This window comes from Mastacembelus armatus, chromosome 7 (assembly GCF_900324485.2).
Source record: "Mastacembelus armatus chromosome 7, fMasArm1.2, whole genome shotgun sequence".
Lineage (NCBI taxonomy): Eukaryota > Metazoa > Chordata > Actinopteri > Synbranchiformes > Mastacembelidae > Mastacembelus > Mastacembelus armatus.
The window spans coordinates 25,505,958-25,528,179 of NC_046639.1; the positions used below are offsets into that span (position 1 = coordinate 25,505,958).

At 43.7% G+C, this 22,222-nt stretch overlaps 3 protein-coding genes across 7 annotated transcripts in view; 2 read left to right on the forward strand and 1 right to left on the reverse strand.

Annotated features, from left to right (window-relative positions):
* The first annotated feature begins 1,675 nt into the window (after window positions 1-1,675).
* ybx1 (Y box binding protein 1) lies at window positions 1,676-6,594 on the forward strand. Of its 4 annotated transcripts, none has more exons than XM_026332307.2 (8): window positions 1,676-1,949; window positions 3,751-3,814; window positions 4,069-4,102; window positions 4,189-4,278; window positions 4,424-4,768; window positions 5,125-5,222; window positions 5,584-5,869; window positions 6,246-6,594. In XM_026332307.2, the coding sequence occupies exons 1-7, from the start codon at window positions 1,841-1,843 to the stop codon at window positions 5,822-5,824; spliced, it is 981 nt and encodes a 326-aa protein (XP_026188092.1). In that variant the 5' UTR covers window positions 1,676-1,840; the 3' UTR covers window positions 5,825-5,869; window positions 6,246-6,594. The 4 variants fall into 4 exon arrangements, with proteins under 4 accessions (XP_026188092.1, XP_026188093.1, XP_026188094.1 ...); XM_026332308.2 differs by having other exon boundaries at window positions 5,125-5,210; XM_026332309.2 differs by having other exon boundaries at window positions 4,424-4,705.
* Window positions 6,595-6,601: 7 nt separating this feature from the next.
* On the reverse strand, window positions 6,602-16,470 carry arhgef16 (Rho guanine nucleotide exchange factor (GEF) 16). 2 transcript variants are annotated; one of them, XM_026332305.2, is made up of 15 exons: window positions 16,103-16,470; window positions 14,856-15,485; window positions 14,345-14,396; window positions 13,477-13,640; window positions 13,122-13,178; window positions 11,515-11,675; window positions 10,411-10,563; window positions 10,191-10,320; window positions 9,994-10,068; window positions 9,772-9,864; window positions 9,370-9,521; window positions 8,469-8,657; window positions 7,971-8,041; window positions 7,507-7,608; window positions 6,602-7,390 (listed from the first exon to the last, which is right to left on the reverse strand). In XM_026332305.2, exons 2-15 carry the CDS (start codon window positions 15,426-15,428, stop codon window positions 7,251-7,253), a joined length of 2,112 nt encoding a protein of 703 aa, XP_026188090.1. In that variant the 5' UTR covers window positions 15,429-15,485; window positions 16,103-16,470; the 3' UTR covers window positions 6,602-7,250. The 2 variants fall into 2 exon arrangements, with proteins under 2 accessions (XP_026188090.1, XP_026188089.1); XM_026332304.2 differs by having other exon boundaries at window positions 16,059-16,469.
* A 4,813-nt stretch (window positions 16,471-21,283) lies between these two features.
* acot7 (acyl-CoA thioesterase 7) overlaps window positions 21,284-22,222 on the forward strand; it is an 87,695-nt gene continuing 86,756 nt past the window's right edge. The window contains exon 1 of the mRNA XM_026332823.1: window positions 21,284-21,352. The gene's annotated coding sequence lies outside the window, so the exon portion shown is untranslated. The remainder of the gene's footprint in view (window positions 21,353-22,222) is intronic.

Genomic DNA, 22,222 nt, shown 5'->3' on the forward strand with positions numbered 1-22,222 from the left:
ATTTATCAGTGAGGAATCATGCACAGCTGTTGGAGTCAGTATAAATGGTGGGTAATAGTCTATCCCAACCTCATTGCCATGGTGGACGGGAGGGGAAACACTTTACAGTGAAAGGCACGAGAGTCCTCAAAGGCATACACTCCAGCGCCAAACAATTGTCTGTTGAACTTATGGCTAGCTCTTCTTATCCCAGCCATCCATACAAATACAAGCCTGTAGACCCCTCCCCCACCCATGCTCTCCCTCTTCTGCCTTGGACCTCGTTTCCCTTGGCACAAAAGAATCCTTTTAGATGGAGGCTCTGTTCTTATGAAGGAAGGAAGAAGGTTTATTTCTTTATTTATTTATTTTGGAGGAAGTGGGTCCCTTTTGCGAGGAGGCTTTCTGGGATCAGTGCTAAAGCCCATCTTTGTGTGGGAGAACGGAGCGAGCTCTTCACACATCAGCCAGCGCTCATAAACAGTGCCAGTGGAGCATTAACATGACAATGGGTGGGGGGCTGTGATGGGGTTGTCTCACACTCAGTCTGGGTCTGTCTGCTCTGTCCTACTGGAAATGGAGTTTGTGAATTCACTCAGGATAACGACTGCATCTAAACTATTTACTGTGCAGGGGAATTTGTGTGGTGAAGCAAATTCTATGTTATAATATCAAGATCCACTGATGTTATTTTGAACTTTTGTGTAACTTTAAACTAAGGAAGGGCAATCAACTTACAGAAGGATGGTAAATGTCTTCCATGTGAATTTTGAACAATTTCAGGATCAACTATCCTGCTTCTTCATCTGGGTGCCATGTGTCCTAAGACAATACTTAGTTAAATTACACAGGTTTAAATTACAGGATTACTGTCCAGAAAGCTCCTGTGAGTTGAGTTGATCTCTGGATTTTGGTGTTACAGTAAGTAGCTGCTGACAATGACAAACTTAATGTTCTGTAAGGCAAACAAAGAAATGAGCTAATGAGCTCTGTTCCTAAATCTTCCAAGTTATTGTGTGTTTGAGAGGTAGGCCTATCAGTGCAGAGCTGTATTTAAAAAAAACCCAAATATATATCATTTACATTATTTTCTGTAAGTGAAATATTAAGGCTTCTCTAATCCCTCGCTTTATTGAGGTCAGGTATCCTTCAGTATTTTCCACAGGGCTGCTTGCCACAGATTTTGTCAGTAGTGATGACAACTCTGCAGAAAACCCTCCCCTCAATCTTGGGCAGTCAGAAAGTTTACAAATCGGAAATTATATCTAAATAATAAAAATCAAGTTTTATTTTACTTTGCAATAGGCAAATGTCATTAGGCCCTCCCAGTCACGCTGTGTAGAATTTTATTATGTCATTTTATATGACATAAGAATAATTGAGGTGACCGTGTTTACGAAGTATTTGTATACCGAGGAATACCTGTCCTAAATCAAGGGAAGTATTTGTACACATTGTGTTCAAATATTACACAACCAAGCAGACTCAGTTCCACAAATGTCACGGATATTTGACTGACTGCTTTGGCATCGTTGTGGGCGGTGACAATAAACAGGTACGTTCTCCCCGTAGCCAATCATTTTTCTGAATTGACAGTCGCCTTAGCCAATAGCAACACAGCTCATTTTCAGCGACGGACTCCAGCCAATCCGGTGAGTTGTTGGGCGGACCCGTGACCAGGAACATTCCCCGGCACAGTGTCTCACTCTGCCCAGTTCGATCGGAAACGGGAGCGGAAAGAGGGAAGCAGAGAGCCCGAAGGCAGTAGCCCCCACCACCGCCGGCCCAGGTTACCATCTAGCACCGGGAAACACAGCAGAGAGCCGCCGCCGGCAGAAGCCATTACCAACCAGTAGTGACCATGAGCAGCGAGGCCGAGACACAACAACAACCACCGCAGCCTGCTGCCGACACGGAGAGGCCATCCAGCCCGGCAGCCGCAGCTTCCGCGGGGGATAAGAAGGTCATCGGTAAGACTGCGACTGGAAATGAGCTGGTTAGCTAACGTGGTCCGGGACACGGTACAGGCAGTGCGCAAATGCGGCTACAGCTAACGTTAACCAGCCGATCACTGGCTCGGTTAACCGTTGATATCTAACGTTAAGTTAGCCAGGCGCTACCGTCATGTAGCATAGCACATTTGGTAACAGCAGAATAAACGTTGATTTAGCTCAGGCCTTTACGTTTCTACCATTTTGGGTCGTTTATGGACTGTCTGTAATGTTGGATCCAAACAACGAACTGACGATCAAAACTTTTATCTTAAAGTAAAATGAGTTTCGTTTTGCCGTCGAGTGGCGAAACGTTAACGTTACGTCTTCACATTAGAACCACAGAATAAAAACGTCAGTTGGAAGATGGATCGTGTTATTAGAGCTAGTTTTATCGTTTTCCCACCGCCTGGTAATTTGTTTAATATCGTTTTGAGATTATTCACCACTTCTCACAGATGATTATGTATTTCTCTGGGTATAAATGAATCCCTTGGTTTTCGTTTATCGGGCTCCTAACGTCCAGTATCCGCCGCAGAATGCCATGTTGCCGGTTGGCCGTCGCATGCCCGACCGTTGAAGTTGTTTCTAGGACCGTCGTCTGTTCGGTACCGTTAGTGCCGCTTTTTAACAACACGTTAGTCAGGCTGTAGTCCCAGACGTCAAGAGCTTAGAGCGGCTAACGCCAGCTTTAATACCCAACAGTCAACTTTAACCATAAATCATGTTGTTATTTCATCCCGCTCACTTCACCGGTGACGGCGACCGTGGCCGACAGCGAGCTAACGTTAGCTTCTGGCCGTCCCTTTGTTCGCACCGAGCAGCCTCGTTCCATCGTGTTGTACTTTATTCCGAAAACGTCTGGACACAAACACGGACTGAGGCTCAGTGTCGCTGGCGAAACGATCACACCGATGACAGTGTCTATAAACACCAGAATAAAATGTCAGTGGTTGTCGAATTTTGCTTGAATTTATCGTTATGGCCTAGCTACTTAACGCATAGCCGCGTTAGCCTAGCCGGCCAATGTTAGCTATTTACATGGCTGCAGGGGCCACCCAAAATGTCCGCCGTACGACTCCGTTGATTTCTCCCTCGGTTTAGCCGTACGGTTTGATTGTCGATTAAAACTGTTGTTTTACAACTACACATTCTCCATCTGTAGAAAATATCTGCTCATAATAAACGACGTGTGGTGTGTTCCACTCATTTCCGCTTGCTGGCTGTAATCCAACCACATGGTTGAGACCTGGTTAGCCTCACGTAGCTATGCTAACACGCCCGGCTGGCCTCTCTCCTTGCTAACACATCCGGGCACGATTCCACCACGTGTGAACGCTCCCGCATTGAGAAGTGCCGTTAAAATGGGGCAGTAGGTCTGTAGCAGTGGAAATGCCAGCGTACTGTGTTATTACTGCATCCACAGCTACAAAACACAGAAGTACTGGTGATACAAGTAATAAGTCTTTAAGGTGCATGAGGAATAAAGCACTAATTACAGACTGTCAGTGCTCTTAGGTCATGCCTGCACCTGGCATAGGCTTCCCCCAAGCATCAGGATCTATAAAAAAGCGTGACAGTTGGAAGTTAAATATAACAGCCAACATGTGTCCTTGCTTAGTTTTCCATCATCTGTCGTTACTTGACACCTTTACCATTACTCATGTCTAGAAGCTGCGTGAAACATGCTGCTCAAAGTATTTTCATTCACACTGCTCATATGTTACTGTGTGAAAATGTCTGGAGCCTAATAATTGAGTTTTCTTGCGTCTCTTCGCAGCAACAAAAGTCTTGGGTACAGTCAAATGGTTCAACGTCAGGAATGGATATGGTTTTATCAATAGGTAAGTAGCCCCCTCTCTCCCATTCCTCATACCTAAAGAAAGACATTGATATGATCTGTGAGCCGTGAAGGAACATTCCCAATCCTATTAGGGTTTTGAATTACTTACAAAGCCGAGCAGCTGATTTATCTGCTGGTCTGCATACTCTTGTTCCATACAGTATTAAAGTGGCTGGTGTAGGTGCAGTCTGCAGTTACTTTGCTCTGTGGTTCAGCTGGACACTGAAAATTAAGTGATTTACTTTCTCTACCTAGGAATGATACAAAAGAGGACGTATTTGTACACCAGGTAAGTTTCAGGTGTTGTCATTTTTCTAATAATTTTTTATAGTAATAAATGTAAAATCTCACCTTTTGATATATTCATGCTTTCAGACAGCCATCAAAAAGAACAACCCGAGGAAATACCTTCGCAGTGTTGGAGATGGAGAAACTGTGGAGTTTGATGTAGTTGAAGGGGAAAAGGTAAGCTGTGGTTGGGAATTCAGTTTTGTGAATACTGTGTTCAGATTTTAGTTTGAAGCTCCTAAAAACTGTGCTATGTACTTTCCCTGAGTAATTGAGTACATGAGTAATTGTATTTCTTTACAAAAAATCCCACTATGCTCAGGGAGCAGAGGCAGCAAATGTCACCGGTCCAGGAGGCGTTGCAGTCCAGGGGAGTAAGTACGCCGCCGACAGGAACCGCTATCGGCGCTACCCCAGAAGGAGGGGCCCTCCCCGTGGTGGAGACTATCCAGAGAACTACCAGAGTGATGGAGAGGGTGAGCCAGGCAGTGGAGGTCGAGACAAAAACAGCAGAGAGGGGGGAGAGAACGCCCCTGAAGGAGACTCACAGCAACAACAACGGAGACCTGGTTACTCTGGCAGACGGCGCTACCCACCATACTTTGTACGTAGACGCTACGGCCGCCGGCCCCCGTACACCAACGCACCACGCGGAGAGATGACTGAGGTACGCCGTCGCAGGGCTACTATCCTGAAGCAGTCACCCAGCTGTCCCATAATAAAGTTGGGACCCCTGGTATTTTAATGTCAGACAGTTCTGAGCGCTCTCCTTTTAACACTCTCGTGGTTGTGAACAATTACTCTTGGTGTATCGGGGGTCTTGCCATTGTCTTGCAAAATGACGAAATACTGTAGACCCCTACTGTCGGCTATGTCAGTGTTACCTGATGTTACGCTTGTATCAGCCTCAGGCCACTTTCATCACAGCTGAAGACTGAGCACTACGTGACAGGTTTTCTTGACGTTGCCTGTGTGTTGACTCTGGAAAAAGCTTTATCAGTTTTATGGTGTGTTTGCTTTCAGGGAGGTGAGGGTGACGAGAGCCAGGGAGGTCCAGACCAGGGCAACAAACCAGTGAGGCAGAACTACTACAGAGGCATCCGACCAAGGTTCAGACCAAGGTTTGCATGTTGGCTTCATTGACGCAGGGCTGCAACAGTGGAAGAGTGTTTAAGTTGTCTGGGTCCTTGTCTTGAGTTCACCAGCAGAGATTAAAAGGAATAAAAGCCATGTGTTTTGGCCAGAGAACTCTTCCTTTATTGCAGCCTGACCTCAAACTGCAGCTGTGCATCCAAATGTGGCTTACGTACATTTAATACTATCAGTTGTTGCAACAGTACAATGCCTGACTGTAAACTGACTGTAAAACTGCATCTTACTTTGGTGGTTGGTGATGGATTCGTGGCATGTCATCTCACCTTAGTAGTCACTGCATACTTGATGTTTGCTTATAGCTTCTTGTTTTCTGTGTGACCTCTTTAGGGGTCCACCCCGTCCCAGACCGGTGCGAGACGGTGAGGAGGACAAAGAGAATCAGGGCGGTGAGGGTGGTCAAAACCAACAGCCCCGCCAGCGACGCTACCGGCGCAACTTCAACTATCGCCGCAGACGTCAACAGACTGGTGGCAAACCTGGCCAGGAGACCAAGGAGGCCAAGACAGGAGGAGACCCATCTGCAGAGAAAACGTCCGCTCCCGAGGCCCAGCAGGGTGGGGCTGAGTAGGAAACACCTGCCCACCGGCACCTACCATCTTTTACCATCGTCCGGGTAAGTCGGTAGCCTGGTGATGGCTGATCTGAGGGTCTTTAACTGCATGAATATCAGAATTTTCTTCAGATCTGGAGCTGACAGCAAAAGTTGTTTAGTAGGAAACTTAAAACATTAAAGTTCAATCATTGCACAGATGTTGCTTTATTTGTTAAGACTGCTTAGCTTGTCATTTGCGTCTTTTTGTCTGTGGTGGTCGATACAAAGCATGAGGTAATGCAGTGGGTTTGATCAAACGAGCTTTAGGTTCTTTTTCTGCTGTTAGGCGACGATGCATCTCGAACTCAGCAGCTGCATAACTACACACACGATTGAAAATGTTTTATGAATTTGCAGCAGGTAGCTAATGGACTAATGCACACATTTTCCTTTCCAGTTTTTTTGTCAACAAGAAGAAACATCAAACAAGATCTGAGCAATAAAGATTTGACTTGACGATCGTCACAAGCTTGCACCATGCATTTGACCAGATTACCACCGATTGCCTGCAGAATCTATGCAGACCTGTTTTTTTTTTTTTTTCATTATTTTTATGTGACAGCTACAAAATGTTTTGGGGAAACAGCAAATGTTTTTCTAAATCTGTCCTAAGTTTTTACACCAAATGGTTTTTAAAGAAAAATGGAATTTGATATCTGGTCAGTTTGACATTTTTAAATAACTTTTTATGTATTCAAACATTTTAACAAAATGCAAGCTAAAATAAAAGTCCAGAAACCAGAAAATGTGTCTCTAGGGGTGACTTTTTTTAATATCTTTTCAAGTATACAGGTTCTACACAAAGGTGTACACCATTGCATTTGTTTTCTTACAGTGAGATGGTGGAAATTGTTTCTCCCATTTTATACATTGTGGACGACTAACAAATCCAACAGTGCGTAATATGAAACTATGTTTTAAAATGCTAAATGTTTTACAAAAACATTGGTAATTTTATTTTACATCAGGTCATCCATAGAATCATTGATTTATCTGTTTCTTAACTAAACAGAATGCAACCAGCATTTAGCACTTGGTCAGGTTCTTGTATTGAGGGTAAGTGACAAGACTCCTGAATAAAGTAGGTAATACAGTTCACCTTTGTAACTTCTAGATTTAAACTTAATTCTCAGGTTTATCATTCATTAGAGCAAGTTAAGATCTACACCACAGAAACGCTATGATATATAATAGGTCTGCAACAAAAGGTTTTTGGTGGAGATTTTATTTCAACTGCATCGACGTCTTATAAAATATTTAGTCTGGCACTAACGAGCAACATGAAACATGGACCCGTGTTTGGTACAATTCACCAGCAAAGGAGTCAAAATGACAATACAATGAGCAATGTTTGTCCACACCCTGCACATTGTGATATGGGAGTATGTCCATTAAAAGTCACTCAAACATTGGTTTCTCTGCGCAGGCGCTTCATGCGTTGCACGTTGTTTTCTATAGCTGTGGGGTTTGTGATCTCTGTGGCACAGCTAGCAGGAAACCAGCCTCTCTTTCCATCTCGCATTCTCTCCCCATAGCACCAAGCTAGGACATGAGAACACAGTTTCTTTATAAGCGCTCCTGCAGGCTTTTCTATGAACTTCATAAAATGGGACACTGATTCAGCACTAAAGTCTGGAGTGAGTGAGAAATGGCCTCACCTTCCTCTTTCTTCAGGAGGATAACAAGCTCCGCCTGCTGCAGCCCCAGCTCGTCTGGCTCCTTTGGCATGTAGGCCTTGGTGGCCTCATACTGTGGCAGACCTGAAACACATTCCCATAAAGCTATGTTTCTGTACTGTAAAAACATAACCTGCCACACTGCTGGATTTCTACGACAAATCACATTACTTCCTGGGATGTGTTGTTATCCCTGGAAAGGCAAACCCTGTCAAATGTCATGTGAAGCCTTTCTGGCAGTAGTGTTAAATTATATTCGTCTATATAAAAAGTCACAACATGTCAATCCAAAGTCAGAGTTCACACAGATCAAGAAAATGTTAAATGTGTCAAAGTGTTACAACGTCCATGACAGATGAATAATTTACAACAGATTTGTCACTGGAGAGTTATCTCTGTGTATTTTAAAATAATACTCCCTTGGTAAATAAAACATGCCAACTTACCATCTGTACACGTGAAAACACCTGCCTGCTTGTGCTCTGTGAGAGCAACTATCCAACGTGCCCGATCCACCCTTGGCAATAAGAGAAAAGGACACGGTTAAATATCTGCCAACCCAGTGTCGTCCATTACATGTGCGATAACACAAAGGTGTGTTAAGACAACTCTCAGAGGTGCAGGGGACTGTTTGAGGTTGGCATTAACACTCCTGTCAGTAGAGGGAGCCAAACACAAAAGATCAGATGTGGGTTCCAAGTCATTGAGGTGAATATGATCCTGAATCACAACAGGACCAGGTTTCTAAGAAGTCACTTTAAATACACCCATCTATTATTAAAAATAAAATATATATATGAATAAACCAGATGCAAAACGCAACAGAAAAGAGGTCAGAGCCAAATAAAATAATTCAACCTTTTCAAATGTCAGTTCCCACCAGGGGTACTAGCTGAACTCATTAGTTTCAGTAGTTGACTGATGGGACCTGTGAACTGCAGTACCTGGACTCAGCCACCAGGGAGATTTGTTCTGATCTCCCCTCGCTGTTCCTGCTCATCAGTAGTCTGAAGGAAAGATAGTTGCTGGAGCTATTCTTGACAGGCGGAGATGGACACCCCTCAGCATCCTCCCCAACCTCCACCTTCACATTCTCCAGAGTGGCATAGTCCAGCACAACAAAGCTCTCCTCACTGGAGGCACACAAGGTTTTTACACATGCTTAAATGTTTAGTTTATTTCTTCAAACTGAATCAGAAGTAATGCAAGTTTAGCATAGTGTGCTACACAAATGCATCCAAACCACATTACTTGACTATCTGCTAATACTGTGTCCTTTCTATCCCTGAGATGGCTCGCAGTGCTGACTGCACCGCTCTCAAAATGACTCCAGGATTATGGACAACTCCTTCCACTGAGCTGACATTGTTTGGTTTCGCCCTAAGTCAAAACAGAAAGCTGTAGCCTGTGGAGCTGATGTGCTGAATGCAAGACTGAAGAATCTCAGGTATGCACACACCACGTCCATACGCTCCTGTGTCTGTCCCCTCTCTGTGTCCTAACGCTCTGTGCCAACTTAGAACCACGGAGAACCACAGAGTTCAAGAAATGCTTTATGAGCTGGTTGTGGTTCTGAAGTTTGGCTTCTCCCTGATTTTAGGAGCTATGGAGCTAATTCTTTGTCTTTGACAGAAGCTTTAAGGTTAGAAACATACAATGCATTGAGTCCTGAGGTAAGAAAGCATTAGCTTCCTGCTTACGGTACAACTGGATCTAATGCAAGATTACTTTTGGGAATTAATATAACTATTGTTTTAGCTTTTTCACAAAATATTATTTTAGATTTATTTATTGTAAGGATTACTAATATTCTAAACAAAATCTGTGCATTTCAGCCACACTGACCTCTTCTTCTTAGTAGCAATCAGGACGTCATTGAAGAGAAAGAGATAGTAGCTCCTGTTGCTGAAAGCCCTCCAGATGCTGAGCTCCTCAGTGCACAGGGCCAGCTCCCCACGCTTCTTTAGCCACCGTGATGACGATATCAGGGGAAATGGCTGTGAAGATGTAACGTTCAGCACTCCAAGTTAGCAAACTGGACTAAGGTATTTTCTAATGTACTAGCTCTGCATTTTAACTACATGAAAGAAAGAGGTTTGAGAACATTTCCCATCTTTACTTATGTACCTTGCTGTTCATATCTTCCCCTGTAGCCAACATTTTACCCACTATGTCAAATTCTGTGGAGGCTGCACTGACTTTTCATTCAATATTCCTCTTGTTCAGAAGCCACTGGTTGGGTCATACCTTAATTTTACCAAAATCCATCTGTTTTTGGATTGTGTACATCTGTTCTGTTCTCTCCATCCGCCTCGCTCCATCGTTGCAGCTACTGACCAACTGTTGAGATAATGATCAAAACAAGCCCTTAAAAGCACATCAGCTTCACAGTCCACTCAAATAATAACGTATGTAAAGTTAAAGAGCCGGAGATTCAGTGTCCAGCTGGGGGTTTCACAGAATCTGTACCTTGCTCATGGCGTTCAGCGCCCAAACAGCAGCAAAGTACTCAGCTGTCTTGTCTGGAGTTTTCTGGCATATTGTCTGTCAGGCATAAACAAAACGCTTAAACATCAACAGTGTTAATTATGTAATTACTGTAATGAGAAGTATATTTCCAGACTAGACACTCCTTCAGTTTTGGGGGGAGTAACAGTAAAACTAACGTCCAGCAGCAGCGGCAGCCTGGTTACTCGCTGCATTGGAAGGATGAGGAAAGAGATCATGGGCAGGCCGCCACATTCAACGCTCCCTTCGATTTGCTTCAGGGCGTCTTTGAACGAAGTGTTACTGGTCCTTAGAGACAGAAGAAACAAGGGAGGTTTAGTTTATGTTCTTTACTGTTACAGCAGAACCTCAGCAGCATGTTACAGGTCTGCTACTCACAGCAGCTTCTGCAGCGTCCTCTGCTGGAAGGTCTCGTTGGAGCAGTAAACAATGTAAGGCTCAAAGTGGTTGGCTGCATGGGTCTGAACTATGTCACTAATGTCCTGGATCACTGGGTTGTGGTTGTGGCGCCGTTCAAGGTCCTCGAAAAACCTTAAAAAAATGAAGTGGAGTGGAGGTTAGTAAAGAAAAGGAAAGGGCCGTGATTTTCAGACCAGACCAGTAGCTCAATACACAGAGTATGTTCAGGCTGCACTGAGTCTGAGCATTTCTAGGTTTTAAATCACTCTGTCCCTTAATGAAAATCAATTTCATTCTCAGTGGATTCCAAAAATGCAGAGCAGTCCTGATGACGTCAAGCTCCGAATATATTAAAAAAACTAATTAAACTCATATTTCATTTTTTTTATTATCAGATCCTCATCAGCTAAAGGCTTTTTATCATTAGCATTATTACCATAACTTACTTTCAGCTCCACCCTAGCAAAGTACCTTTGTAACAAAAAGGAGTAAAGTGACCCCAAAACAACAGCCCAGCCCAGGAGCCAACTCCAGGACACCTACTTTAGATAAACTCTGCCTTCTAGTTCAACAGGTCCTGTTTTACTTGGAGAACAAGAGAATCAAAGAAAGTAGGGTGTTTAGTCTCCTCCTGTTAAAACTGGATCTAATCTCATTTTAATTGAAGTAGCCATCAATGCATTGCTCTCGAGCACATTACAATGTCAAAAGCTGGGAATAGCACTGAGAGCCACCAGGCAGCAGAACCAGTCTGCCTAGCGTGTTCTAACATGTTGATGGACAGAGATATGCTAAGGCAAAAACACTCCACCTGAAACCTTCAGTCAGTCTACTTTCCATTTGAATGTCTACAACTCAACTGTACTGCAAACACACACACACACACACACACACACACAATGTGCAGCTCCATTTAAAATCTGCTATATCCAGTAGATACTCTCAGCAGTTAGACTGCACCGCTGCACACAGATAACACCATTAGAGCCTGTTCATGAGGTGGTGAACCTCACCCACACCCACTTTTCTATCGCCCTCTCACACACAGACATAAACAAATACGACTCTTGGTGCTGTGCCAACCGTTGGCTGACTTGGTGGATCACAGAGATGTTGGAGAAAAGGTGATGGTGCTCTGTGGCTGTCATCGTTTTCCTCAACGCGTCGCTGCTCTTGAAGTGACGCACCAGGATGCCCAGGCTGTGCAGGTACGAATACTCTGAAGTGATGATCTCAAAAATGGCCTGTCAAAAAGGCAACACATACGCAAATAATTTTACATGTGGAGGAGCCGTTCACGTTTGCAACATGCACTTTCATTTCAGCTTTAACAAATGCTGCTCTCTCCTATATCAAACCTCTCCCTGAGTACTGGCAACCAATGCTGAATATATGCATGAAGAATATGATGTTTACTGTTGTTCCAGTTCCAGTGTAACGTGATACAAGCACAGTCTCTGTACTGTGGGTTATGGCTTTACCCCTAGGAATCAGAAAACATTCAACAGCAGATAACAAACCAGGCCCAGAAATGAAAGTCACAGCAGCAGAGGTTATCTAAAGGTCGAGTCATTGATTTGTAGCTGACGAGCTAAATATTTTGGACTGGTGGGTTAGTTACCTGCTGCTGTTTGTAGCTTTGGGGAGCTATCAGCTGCTAATGGTGCAACTTAACACACTTGTGCTTTGTTTAATTCAATTCAAAAGCAACAATAAGAAGAAATCGTTGTCAAAGTCCCTAAGATGCAGCATTACAGCTGCCATGGGTGGCTACAAATCTGAATGCAGGTGTTAATGACTGAAACCAGATCAACCTTGTGACTAAAGAGAGAGCCAAGCACCTATTCAGGAGACGGCAGTGTGATTGCACTGCTAGGGTGTGGCTTTATGCAGGGACTTTAGAGCACACAGGGCGGACCTGTGGTATTGACACAACATCTGCTCTTAGACTGCACCTGAAGGCACGCTTTAAATGGCAAAGTCCACCCCCTGATACTTTCACACTAAGTGACTTGTATTAGTTTGTGATGTTCGGTGTTTGGGGAGTCGCTTTACAATGAAACGTAGAGCACCTGGCTTTGTTAATGTTTTCTTGCGGGTCATGCTTTAACCACTTCTGCTTATGTCCTGGAAGTCCCTTCATTTCCTTGAAAACCTTCTGACAAAACATGTGAGGATGAGATTGAACTTGTCAGACAATGTTGGCAGATGTGCCATTAAGAAGAAACAACAAAACACTACGAGTATAAGAAATATTTGAAAGTGCCAGTTCACTTCCTACATGATGTTATCAGGGTTCTCATATCAGGGTTCTCTCAGCTTAGGCCTAAACATTAAAGCTGCAAGTGTTTCTGCTGCAACCTTTTAAACAAACAACGTGGGGTTTGAAAGAGACAGGGAAAGAGTGGATGGGCTAAGTTTTGCTTCCCCTTGTACATGACCCTGTGACCCCCCTGGTCCACCAGTTGTCCTTCTGTGGACCAGCTTTGGAGGATACTGACCACTGCAGACCAGGAACACCCCATGACACCCTGTGTTTTGGAGATCCAGTCATCTAACCCTCACAGGTTGGCCTTTTTCATAGTCACCCAGATCCTTACACATTTTTAACACAAAACCTGCACACATGCAAGGACACACACACACACACACACACACACACCAACACATCATCAGACATAAGTGTTTACCTCTTGTCTCTTTCTCTCCTGAGGTGAGATCTTTGACAGGATACATGTGTCCTTCACCTTTGCAATGGATACATAAAGAAAGTTATGTTGTGCTCTTACGTTACTGACGTTCTGACGACACGCTTGGCCAGAACGTCCACAAGCACTGAGAGTTTATGCAGCTGTGGGAACGTGAACAGTAAGTTCGTCCGTTCATCCTTCAGAACAAGATGAAAAGGAACAATAGTTCTCTGTCTGTTGAAGGCTGAGATGACTGAACTGGTTCTACGTCCATGTCCTCTCCTCTAATAATAACTGAGCTTGTGGGTTGCACCTAAGTGCTCACACTTCGTATGCCGGTGCAGGAAGAGGTTACCTGTGGCAGTTGGCTCCACGTTAGCTGCGCTGGCCTGTAGTTCGTCACCACGATGCCCTGGGCCTCCGCCGGAGGCTCCACCACCACAAAGTCATCCAGCAGCTCGTCCTGGTTGGTGGAGTGCAGCCCTCGCTCACGGATTTCCTGGTAGAGGCGCGGCGTGGCTGTCAAAACAGTAACAGGGGCCACTTTGAGAATTAAAACGTAGGAGGTGAGTGTGCATTTACTTGGAGGACAGCTGATTGTCAGACAGACTTAACTGCAGGCTTCTGCCTAAAGTGAGACCTCAGTGAGAGGTCACGGGTTAAACATGCAAGGACAGAAAAGAAAGTAAGTCGGTCCAGATTTATCTTGTGCCTTTTATTTTTGAGATCAGTTCCTCACAGACCGAAGAGAAGCAGAAATGTCAGTATGATTGTATTTTATAAAAAGAAACCTAACATCTCTTCACTGTTTTTGAGCAGCTGCCCCAGTGAGACATCGGCTCCACAGCAGGACCAACAAATCTTAAATCAACACTTTGTAAATCTGCATATTATTAGTGAAAAAATATTTAAAACATCTATTAGAATAAGGAGGCGGCAGGTATTCACCTGGAGGACTCAAAACAGCATGCAGAGTGAATGGTTTTCTATTTACCCTCCTCTGAGGAGCTTTTATAAGCTGCGTCATGGAGATTATCAAATCACATCAAAAATCATCCAGCCAGTAAAAAATGTCTTTCCTGAAAAATTCTCCAATGCGTCATTTATTTGAAGTCCAATAAAAAAAGAAGAAAAAACCAGATGTCATTGTTCTTTTTCCAGCTATTTGTGGTCATGTAGTCAAATTTAGCGGAGCAGACAGAGTGACACATCTTTGAACATACCGTCTTTGAAGGATCCACGTTGGTTCTGGTTCCTCTTTCTCCCCAGGGTTCGCTAGACAGGAAACAGCAATGAGTTTACGACTTGTGTGTGTTTCTCCTTCTGGTCTTTCTCTTTGTTTCTCATCACTTCTCATTCTCTCTTCATCAGGGCCTCTCACTTTTAATACTTGATTGTATTTACTGTAAACCCTGAGGAGCCACTCAGCCTCAGTGCGGCTGTGAGGGACAGGAAACACTGTGGAAACTTGTTCCTAAAGGAGAACCTGACAACACTCTTAACTCCACTGGCTGAGACACTATCAGCTATAAATAATCAATAGAATGAAACTGTAAATTATGTTATTATTATGTTATTGTATTGATGGAATATTCACAGTAATATCCAAAAAATAACTGGATAAAAGTGTTTCTAGTATTTTAATTTGCCCCCTGATTATCAAATTGTATTTTCTTTACTATGAATGCCTGGTAGGACTCTGATGTTTAAACCCCAACTCCTCCACTGATGTACCTTGTGCCCCGGGCTGCGAGCTGGACTAGGACTGGACACCCTGCCCTCTCTGACAGGTTTCAGCGTGGCTACAGCCTCTTTTCCTGCCGCCATGGCATCTATATCCAGGCTGGTCACCGCCGCTCTGTATGACTTGTTCCTACGGTTCCTCCTCAAAGCAAAGCCATCTCCGTCACTGTCATAATCCTCCCAGGACACATCCGGCCCCTGGCTCGAGTGATTGCTCCGGTTTCCATTGCTGGAGTTCTCCAGTCCCACTGGGAACGTCACCACGGTGGTGTGGTGGCGGTTTTTTGGCCTGCTGGTCGTGGCTAAATTCTTGGGGATGAGCTGTTTGGTGCCCACCTTCAGTGCTGCAGGACTTTGGGTGCTCAAAACGGTTGAATGAGGCACCATGAGTCTGTCTACCACATCTCCCCTCTGTGTTGGTGCTTCAGGTTCGGGTGTGGGGGAGTTTTGAGACTGACAGCAATCTTCCTCTGATTCGGATATATGCAGCTCTGTGGAGAGGTAGTTCTCCAGAATTAGAGGGACCTGGTCACCCACGCAGCTTTCTGACTGGCTCTGGGACATGACGTCCTCCTTTACCTGGTCTGCTAAGCACTTCAAAACCTATAACACTGGACGTGTCTGAAAAGGAACATGGAAAAAGGTTTTACAGGCTTTTCATGCACAGAAACAGAAGCTACAAGCAGGAGACATGTGAACCAGGTCAGACGACTGATGACATGGACTCAAACTCCACTGGTGGCCTGACCGACCTGTGATCCTGTTCCACACTTCAACACAGCGAGTTAGTGAGCGGGAGCCTCTTATCAAGGGACTCACCCCGTGACTCACCGCTCACTCCCGCACTTACCCACGCAAAAACACACACAGACCTGCTCCAACACAAGAAACAAGAAACGCTGCGCAGAAACTACAAGAAAACTAACGCACAGCGTCTTTGTCCTTCATCCTCCTGTGCAGACACATTCCTGCAGGTCCGACTCTTAATAAACGTCTAATTATCATGAGAGTTTCCAGTCACAGGCAGCAGTAACTTGGTTTGAACTGCTACAGTGTCGTTGCTCTAAGAAAGGAAGCAGCTTGTTTCTCTCTCCAGGCGAGGACGGATCAGGGTGGGAGGAAAAATGTCTGCCCAACATTCCCATGGTTCAACACAGAGGTGACACACACCAGCAGACACTGCAGCTGTCCTACCTGTGTCGGGTCACCTGACGATCCACAGCCCTGTGTGAGGTTACCTGACGATCCACAGCTGGCTCACTGACCGACGCGCCAGCGGTTCTCGGGAAAAGCTGCAGTCCGGTGCGTTGAAATGCGCAGCAGCTGTCGACCTCCGCTCCGGTGCGTCTGTTCTCTAACTCTCTCACTTCCTCCTGTTTGCAGGCGCCCATTAAGCTGCGCCGCCTACGTCACTACAGGTGAGCGTCAATCAACCCGCGCGCGGTATGTGGCGGATTAGTTTAAAGGGGCTCAGGGGAGGCCACTTCCCACAGAAAAGCTGTTTCACATGCGGATGGAACGAGTCTTCCTGTGGTGCGGGACTACTTTCCCACCTGGCTGGGCCACATGAATGAAATGCTGAGTCCAACAGGGAAAGTCTGGCTTGTCCACAAGATACATTTTCCTATTTATTTAATCTTTCGTCGGGCATGCGCTGTGTGCTTGTTGACAGCCTGTTAACTAGCTGGTTATTACCTAACAGGGAACAAATTGCCGTGTGTCGCCCTCTGGTGGCCAATCGACGACATCACACAGGCATTGTATCACAGCTTTATAATTTATTATTATAAATAATAAATAATTTATTATTATAAACTTCAGGTTGCGTTTATGTGAGAACTCTCAGTTGCAGTAATCTGCTGTTTCTGCTGGAGGCGACACAAACACACACTGGACATTATCTGGTGATTAAAGATTTATTTTCTTTATTTTAATAGTCTGAAAATATAATGTATGTATTACTATTTAACCAAGGCTGAGACATGTAACATAACGCAGGATGGAAACAACACAATGACAATCTTCTGAGAGGGTCACTATATACAGAACAGATGTCACATTATATACTTTTATATATATATATATATATATATATATATATATATAATGACAATGGCAATGGCATTTTCAATTTCAGCATTATATGGCATCTGATGAAAGTGAATTTGAATATGTGATTCCCCAACCAGGACCATGTCTTTCATAATAACATCTAGCTTCAATCCATCCAACACAGCTGCTGCAGTAAACATAGAATAATTCCCATCATGTGGGATTATCTACGAGGAACGTTTAGAAAGTGCCATTCCAGCATGATTGTGAGCTCCAGTACAGATTTATGCTTCGCATGTTTAACGCAGTTTTTCTCATGATTCCATATTCAGGCCTAAATTGGTCAAATGCATCTTGGGAATGTCTGAACATCTGGACATTTTAAATAAAAGCGGCTGCATAACATTTGAGTTTGGATCAGTTCTGACATGTAAAACGACTTTGCAGATATATCTGGAATTAATTACAATATAGTTGATAAGCTTTATTTATGTTTTGTAATCCAATAAAATAAGGGGTTAACAAAGTGGCTTCTTAGCACAATTGGCTGCAGATTACTAAAGCCCAAGTAACATTATATTTTTGATGTTACGCCTTCTGGCAGACAGAAAACACACTACACTCTGAAAGCAGATCTGCTCATCAAACATTTAGCCTTCAGGTTAGTGGGACAAAGGCTAGAACACGACCCATTACACACTTTTTTCTTTTCTCTACTTTCACAATATTCAGTGCAGATGAGACATCTGATGTAAGACGCTGCTCTCTGCATTGTTTTATTTTGTTTCTAGGACCATGTTTTTGTGTCCAACAGTAGCTCACAACATGCCTGATACACGTCTTTCCCAACATACAGACAGCAGACAGCATTCCACGCTCATTATCACAATAGCTTAACATTTAGGTCACATATAGAAAAACTGCATTTTTTCCCAGCGACAGGTGGAGGAACGTGATTTGCACAGCTACATAAAGTATGCATGATTTAAAATAAGTCTTCCAAGTCCAACAACATTACAACAATCTAAAGAAACATTAGTTTAACTTACTCTGGCAGTAAAATGAAGCAGTTTAGAAAGTGCTTCTACAAGCTTGATACAAAAATTATACGACTACGTGCATATCCTGATAAAGACGTGATCCTGTCTACATACAGAGTTTATTAGCTGCTTCATGGCGAAATAAGAATTTGCTGAGCGTGAGCGTGTCGTGTTTAGATGGCAAAACTGTTATGGAACTACTTTTCATTCCTCATGTAACGGTGCGTGTGGCTAAGAAAGGAAAGTACAGATGCAATAGCAGGCGTTCCCACCATGGCAAAACGCTCCCAGGCAGCCCCCCTTTAATCTACCAAGACCCTCTTAAATCATTTGGATGAAATAACTATTGATTTGCAGGAAAACAAATAGCTTTATGCTAGAGATTATCTTTGAATTAAGTTGAGAACACATACATTAATAGTGTTTTAAGCAGGAGGATCAGTGCATGTCACAGCTGTTTCATGTCCATGAGACTTTCAGTGGGAGGTGGAAGGTCACGCTGCTGTGCTTCACCTTAGCTGAGCCTCAGAGCCCGTGTGGACAGCAGCACCCACAGTGGGGTCCTGTGTTTCCAGAGGCCGAGGCCAGAGCTCAGTGAAGGCCTTGGTGTGGGTGAGCGAGGGTGGGGGATGCTGTGGGGCAGAAGAGACAGGACATCGCCCAGTTCACTGCTTGGTTATATCGCCTTTCTTTAGGATGATCTGCCGCTGCCAGGGCGCCAGCTTGGTCTCGTCGTAGCCCAGAGTCCGTAGTCGCTCCAGCTCTGTCTTCTCCTCCATCTCCTTGGTCTGTTTGGCCAGTTCCTCTGCTTTTCTGGATGCATCCATGAGGAAAGAGGCCAAATAAATAAATGAATAATAAAATACATAAAACCTATTTTCTAGACCATCAAAAAAACAAAACAACAACAACTAAACCCCCAAAATAATATCCAGAAACAGTTAAAACTATTGGTTCAAATTATAATATATAATATATATTATAATATAATAGATCTGTTACAGCACAACACAAAGTCTGGCACCGGCACCTGTTCTCTGGGAAAACTGTATAAACTACTTCATCCTAAAGACGTTTGATGTGGTTGAGGTCCTGGTTCTATGGAGACCAGTCTAGGTGTTCAGAACCAAACTGGGAAACCTAATGGGCCTTTCTTTGTTGGTGCAGAGCATCGACATGTTGAAACACTTTTGGCTTCTGCTGCATAAACTTTCTCTTCACTGTGACTAGAAGGAGTCGGACAGAGCAGTTATCGATTAGTCTTGTGCGTTTGCTGTCACACAGGTGCAGACCAAGCCAATCGATCAGCCAATCAGAAGCGTCAGGGGGAAAACGCGTGTCGTTAAAGTCGAGTCGCGATTGGCTGTTTTACTCACGTGAGGATAGTTTGAAAAACACCTGTAGCGAAGGGGTGGAAGATTTTACAAGAAGTTTTGGAAACTACACGGGTCTTTTCCCATTAGTAGTTTTTAGACAGCTCTCACGGAGACATGTGGCTTCTCCCAGACTCAAAGTGACCGGTGAGTGTGTTTGTCTGGTGGGCGTATGGCCTTACCATTCCCCCTTCCTATGGTTCATACACTTAGCGTGGGTTTTCTCTCTGTATTCTTTAGTGTAAGATCAAATGTGCAGCTTTCTTTGCTGTTGTTTGACTCGACAGTGAGAAACAAGCGGCACCGACTAGTGAGCTGCAGGTTTGTCCCCAGTTCAGGTCTAATCCCATGTAAATGTAAATATGTGTGGGATAAATAATGTTTCCTTACCTCTTTTGTTCCCTGTCACATCAGGAGAACGGAAGCACAACAAGAGACGGTGTAAATATCTCAAAGAGCAGCAACAGTCAATAAAACAACTGGGATATTATCATAAGGCTCCTCTGGGACAGAATAACAAGGGAACGTCATTAGGAGGAGACAGAAAAACCAGAACCTAAATGAAGACAAACATTTTTCCAAAACATTTAATAAAGACTATTAAAGGATGTGAGAACAACAACAACGATGATGATGATGATGACGACAACAATTCTGCTGTTTGTTTGTTAGTTAAATAAACATCAAAACAAAAAGACATTTTGTGGAGCAGCTTCTCAGCATCTCAGTCATCTCGTTACAAAATACTTGACACCTTACAAACTGTGTGAGCAGCTCACACACTTACGGCTCAGATCCTGCAGGTGAGGCTTGTTGTACTGTTTGACTGTGGACGTGCAGTCATGTGGGTGTTGGGGCAATAGAGGCTCAGTGTCACAACTTAGAAATTAGTTTTTCAAAGAAGAGATTTTTGGAGTTAAAATGCTGTTAACAGAAGAACAGCACTGATTGTTAACACACAATTCAACACTAAACTGCACAGTACAGCAGTGTTGTGTTGTGTTGTGTCGTGCACTCAAACCTGATGCTCATTAAGCAACATGCACTGTTTGTTGTGCACATGGAAAAACTCCAGAGTGGTAGAAATGTTTTCTTGGACTTTAGTCCAGCTGGTTAAAAAGAGATGCACTTGTTGATCAGCCCTGTGCACAGAGTGTGTTCATGTTGGGATAATGTGCTGTCTTAAAGTATATTTTACTCCTGATATACTAAGTTCATTTCAAAGTGAGGCACAGCTTCGCTACTCACCTCTCTTCATCCATTTTCTTCTTCATAATGTCTCTCCTCCAGGCTGGCATCGACGCCAGGCGAGCTGCCTCCTCCTCAGCCTGTAGAGGGACAGAGGGACAGAGGGGTCGGGGGACAGTCATACAAGTTGATAACTGTAACATTAACGGGGGGCCCTGCTGTCACTGGTTCACAGCTCATCAGTAAACAGATGTTTACAGTGAATTTGAAGTTGTCTGTCTCCCGACTGTCTTTTAATGACAACACGCACCAACATGAATTGATGCTTTCTATGGAGTAATACTTTCATGCTGTCAGTGCAGACTGGTGCCTTTTCAGTTGATTTGATTATAATGTATCACATTAACATGATCTAACTGGGCTTTGAGACCATAATCGGTCACAGTCATTAGTTGGTACTGAGGCGTTTCCTGTCTGTTTAAGCATCATGCACAGATGTGAAAGAGCCTTCATGGAAGTCTTAAAAGGCTAAACACTGTATATCCCGCACTATGTAAACTGATGAATGGAATAGCAGCAAATACAGCTCACAACAGAGCCACTGTTTGTTTTTTTTATTTCAATAAACTAAAGTCTTTTAAAATGACAGGTTATTGTTTTACAGGATGTCCTCTCAGACAGTGCACACATGCAGTAACTGGATCCTTTTCTGTCTTTCAGGCTGTAACTGGAGGTGGAACAGGTGCAGAGAACGAGGGATGTCTCATCTTCACCAAAGGAGATGCATTACCCTTTAGCATTCCTTATTACTAACACCTTTCAAACATGAATCCAGGTAAGGACACCTACACAATTAATGTTTAATGATTTCCCTTGGGAATTGCAGAGCAAGAAAAAAAAGGTATAATTACAAGATGTAATTCATTGACATGGTCAGTTATGGATTTTATTACTAGTGGAAAAAAGATTATTTACTGTTTATCCATAATTAACATAAGAGTAGTCTGGATTCCTTAATGCGGCGGTGTTTTTACAACCATCCCTGTCCTACCTACTGCAGATTACCTAGATCAGGTGTGTTCAGCCAACTAATGTTTGCTTCATTAGGTGCAGGCTAGAGGCATATTACCCATGATGCATTTATGTCCAGTGGTATATTCAGCATATTTATTGAGCGCTGTCACATGCCCTAAATGCAGCTTGTTAGCAGGACGTGCAGTCAAACCATCGGCTAGGAGGAATTTATTTTTAGCAAGCAACCATGCTTATGTTTAATCAGTGACACCTGAACCTCTAACCCTCACTGCTCATTTAACTTGCATCACAGCAATCACATAAATACCTTGGTATCAAAACCCTCAATCCGTCTCGTCTAGAGCACCGAAGAGACACAACACAAGAACTTAACCTGTTTCAAATTGTGCTGCTGCAGGGTTATTTAATGGGGGAATGAATAATTAAGCTGAACTGTTGAAGCTGAGAGTAATTAAAAAGAATAATCTGAAGAACACTTTAGTAACCCCTGAGGGGAACTTCATGTGCTCTTCTAACAAAAGTAAGACTGTAAGAAGTAAAAGCAACAGTCCAGGTCATGCTGGTTATTTATTTATTCTCAGTTAAAGGAGTTTATAGAAAATATTAAAAAGAATGAGACTGTTTTCATAACTCGCATCTCAACTGTGCATCAGCTGAGTACTCAGTTCAG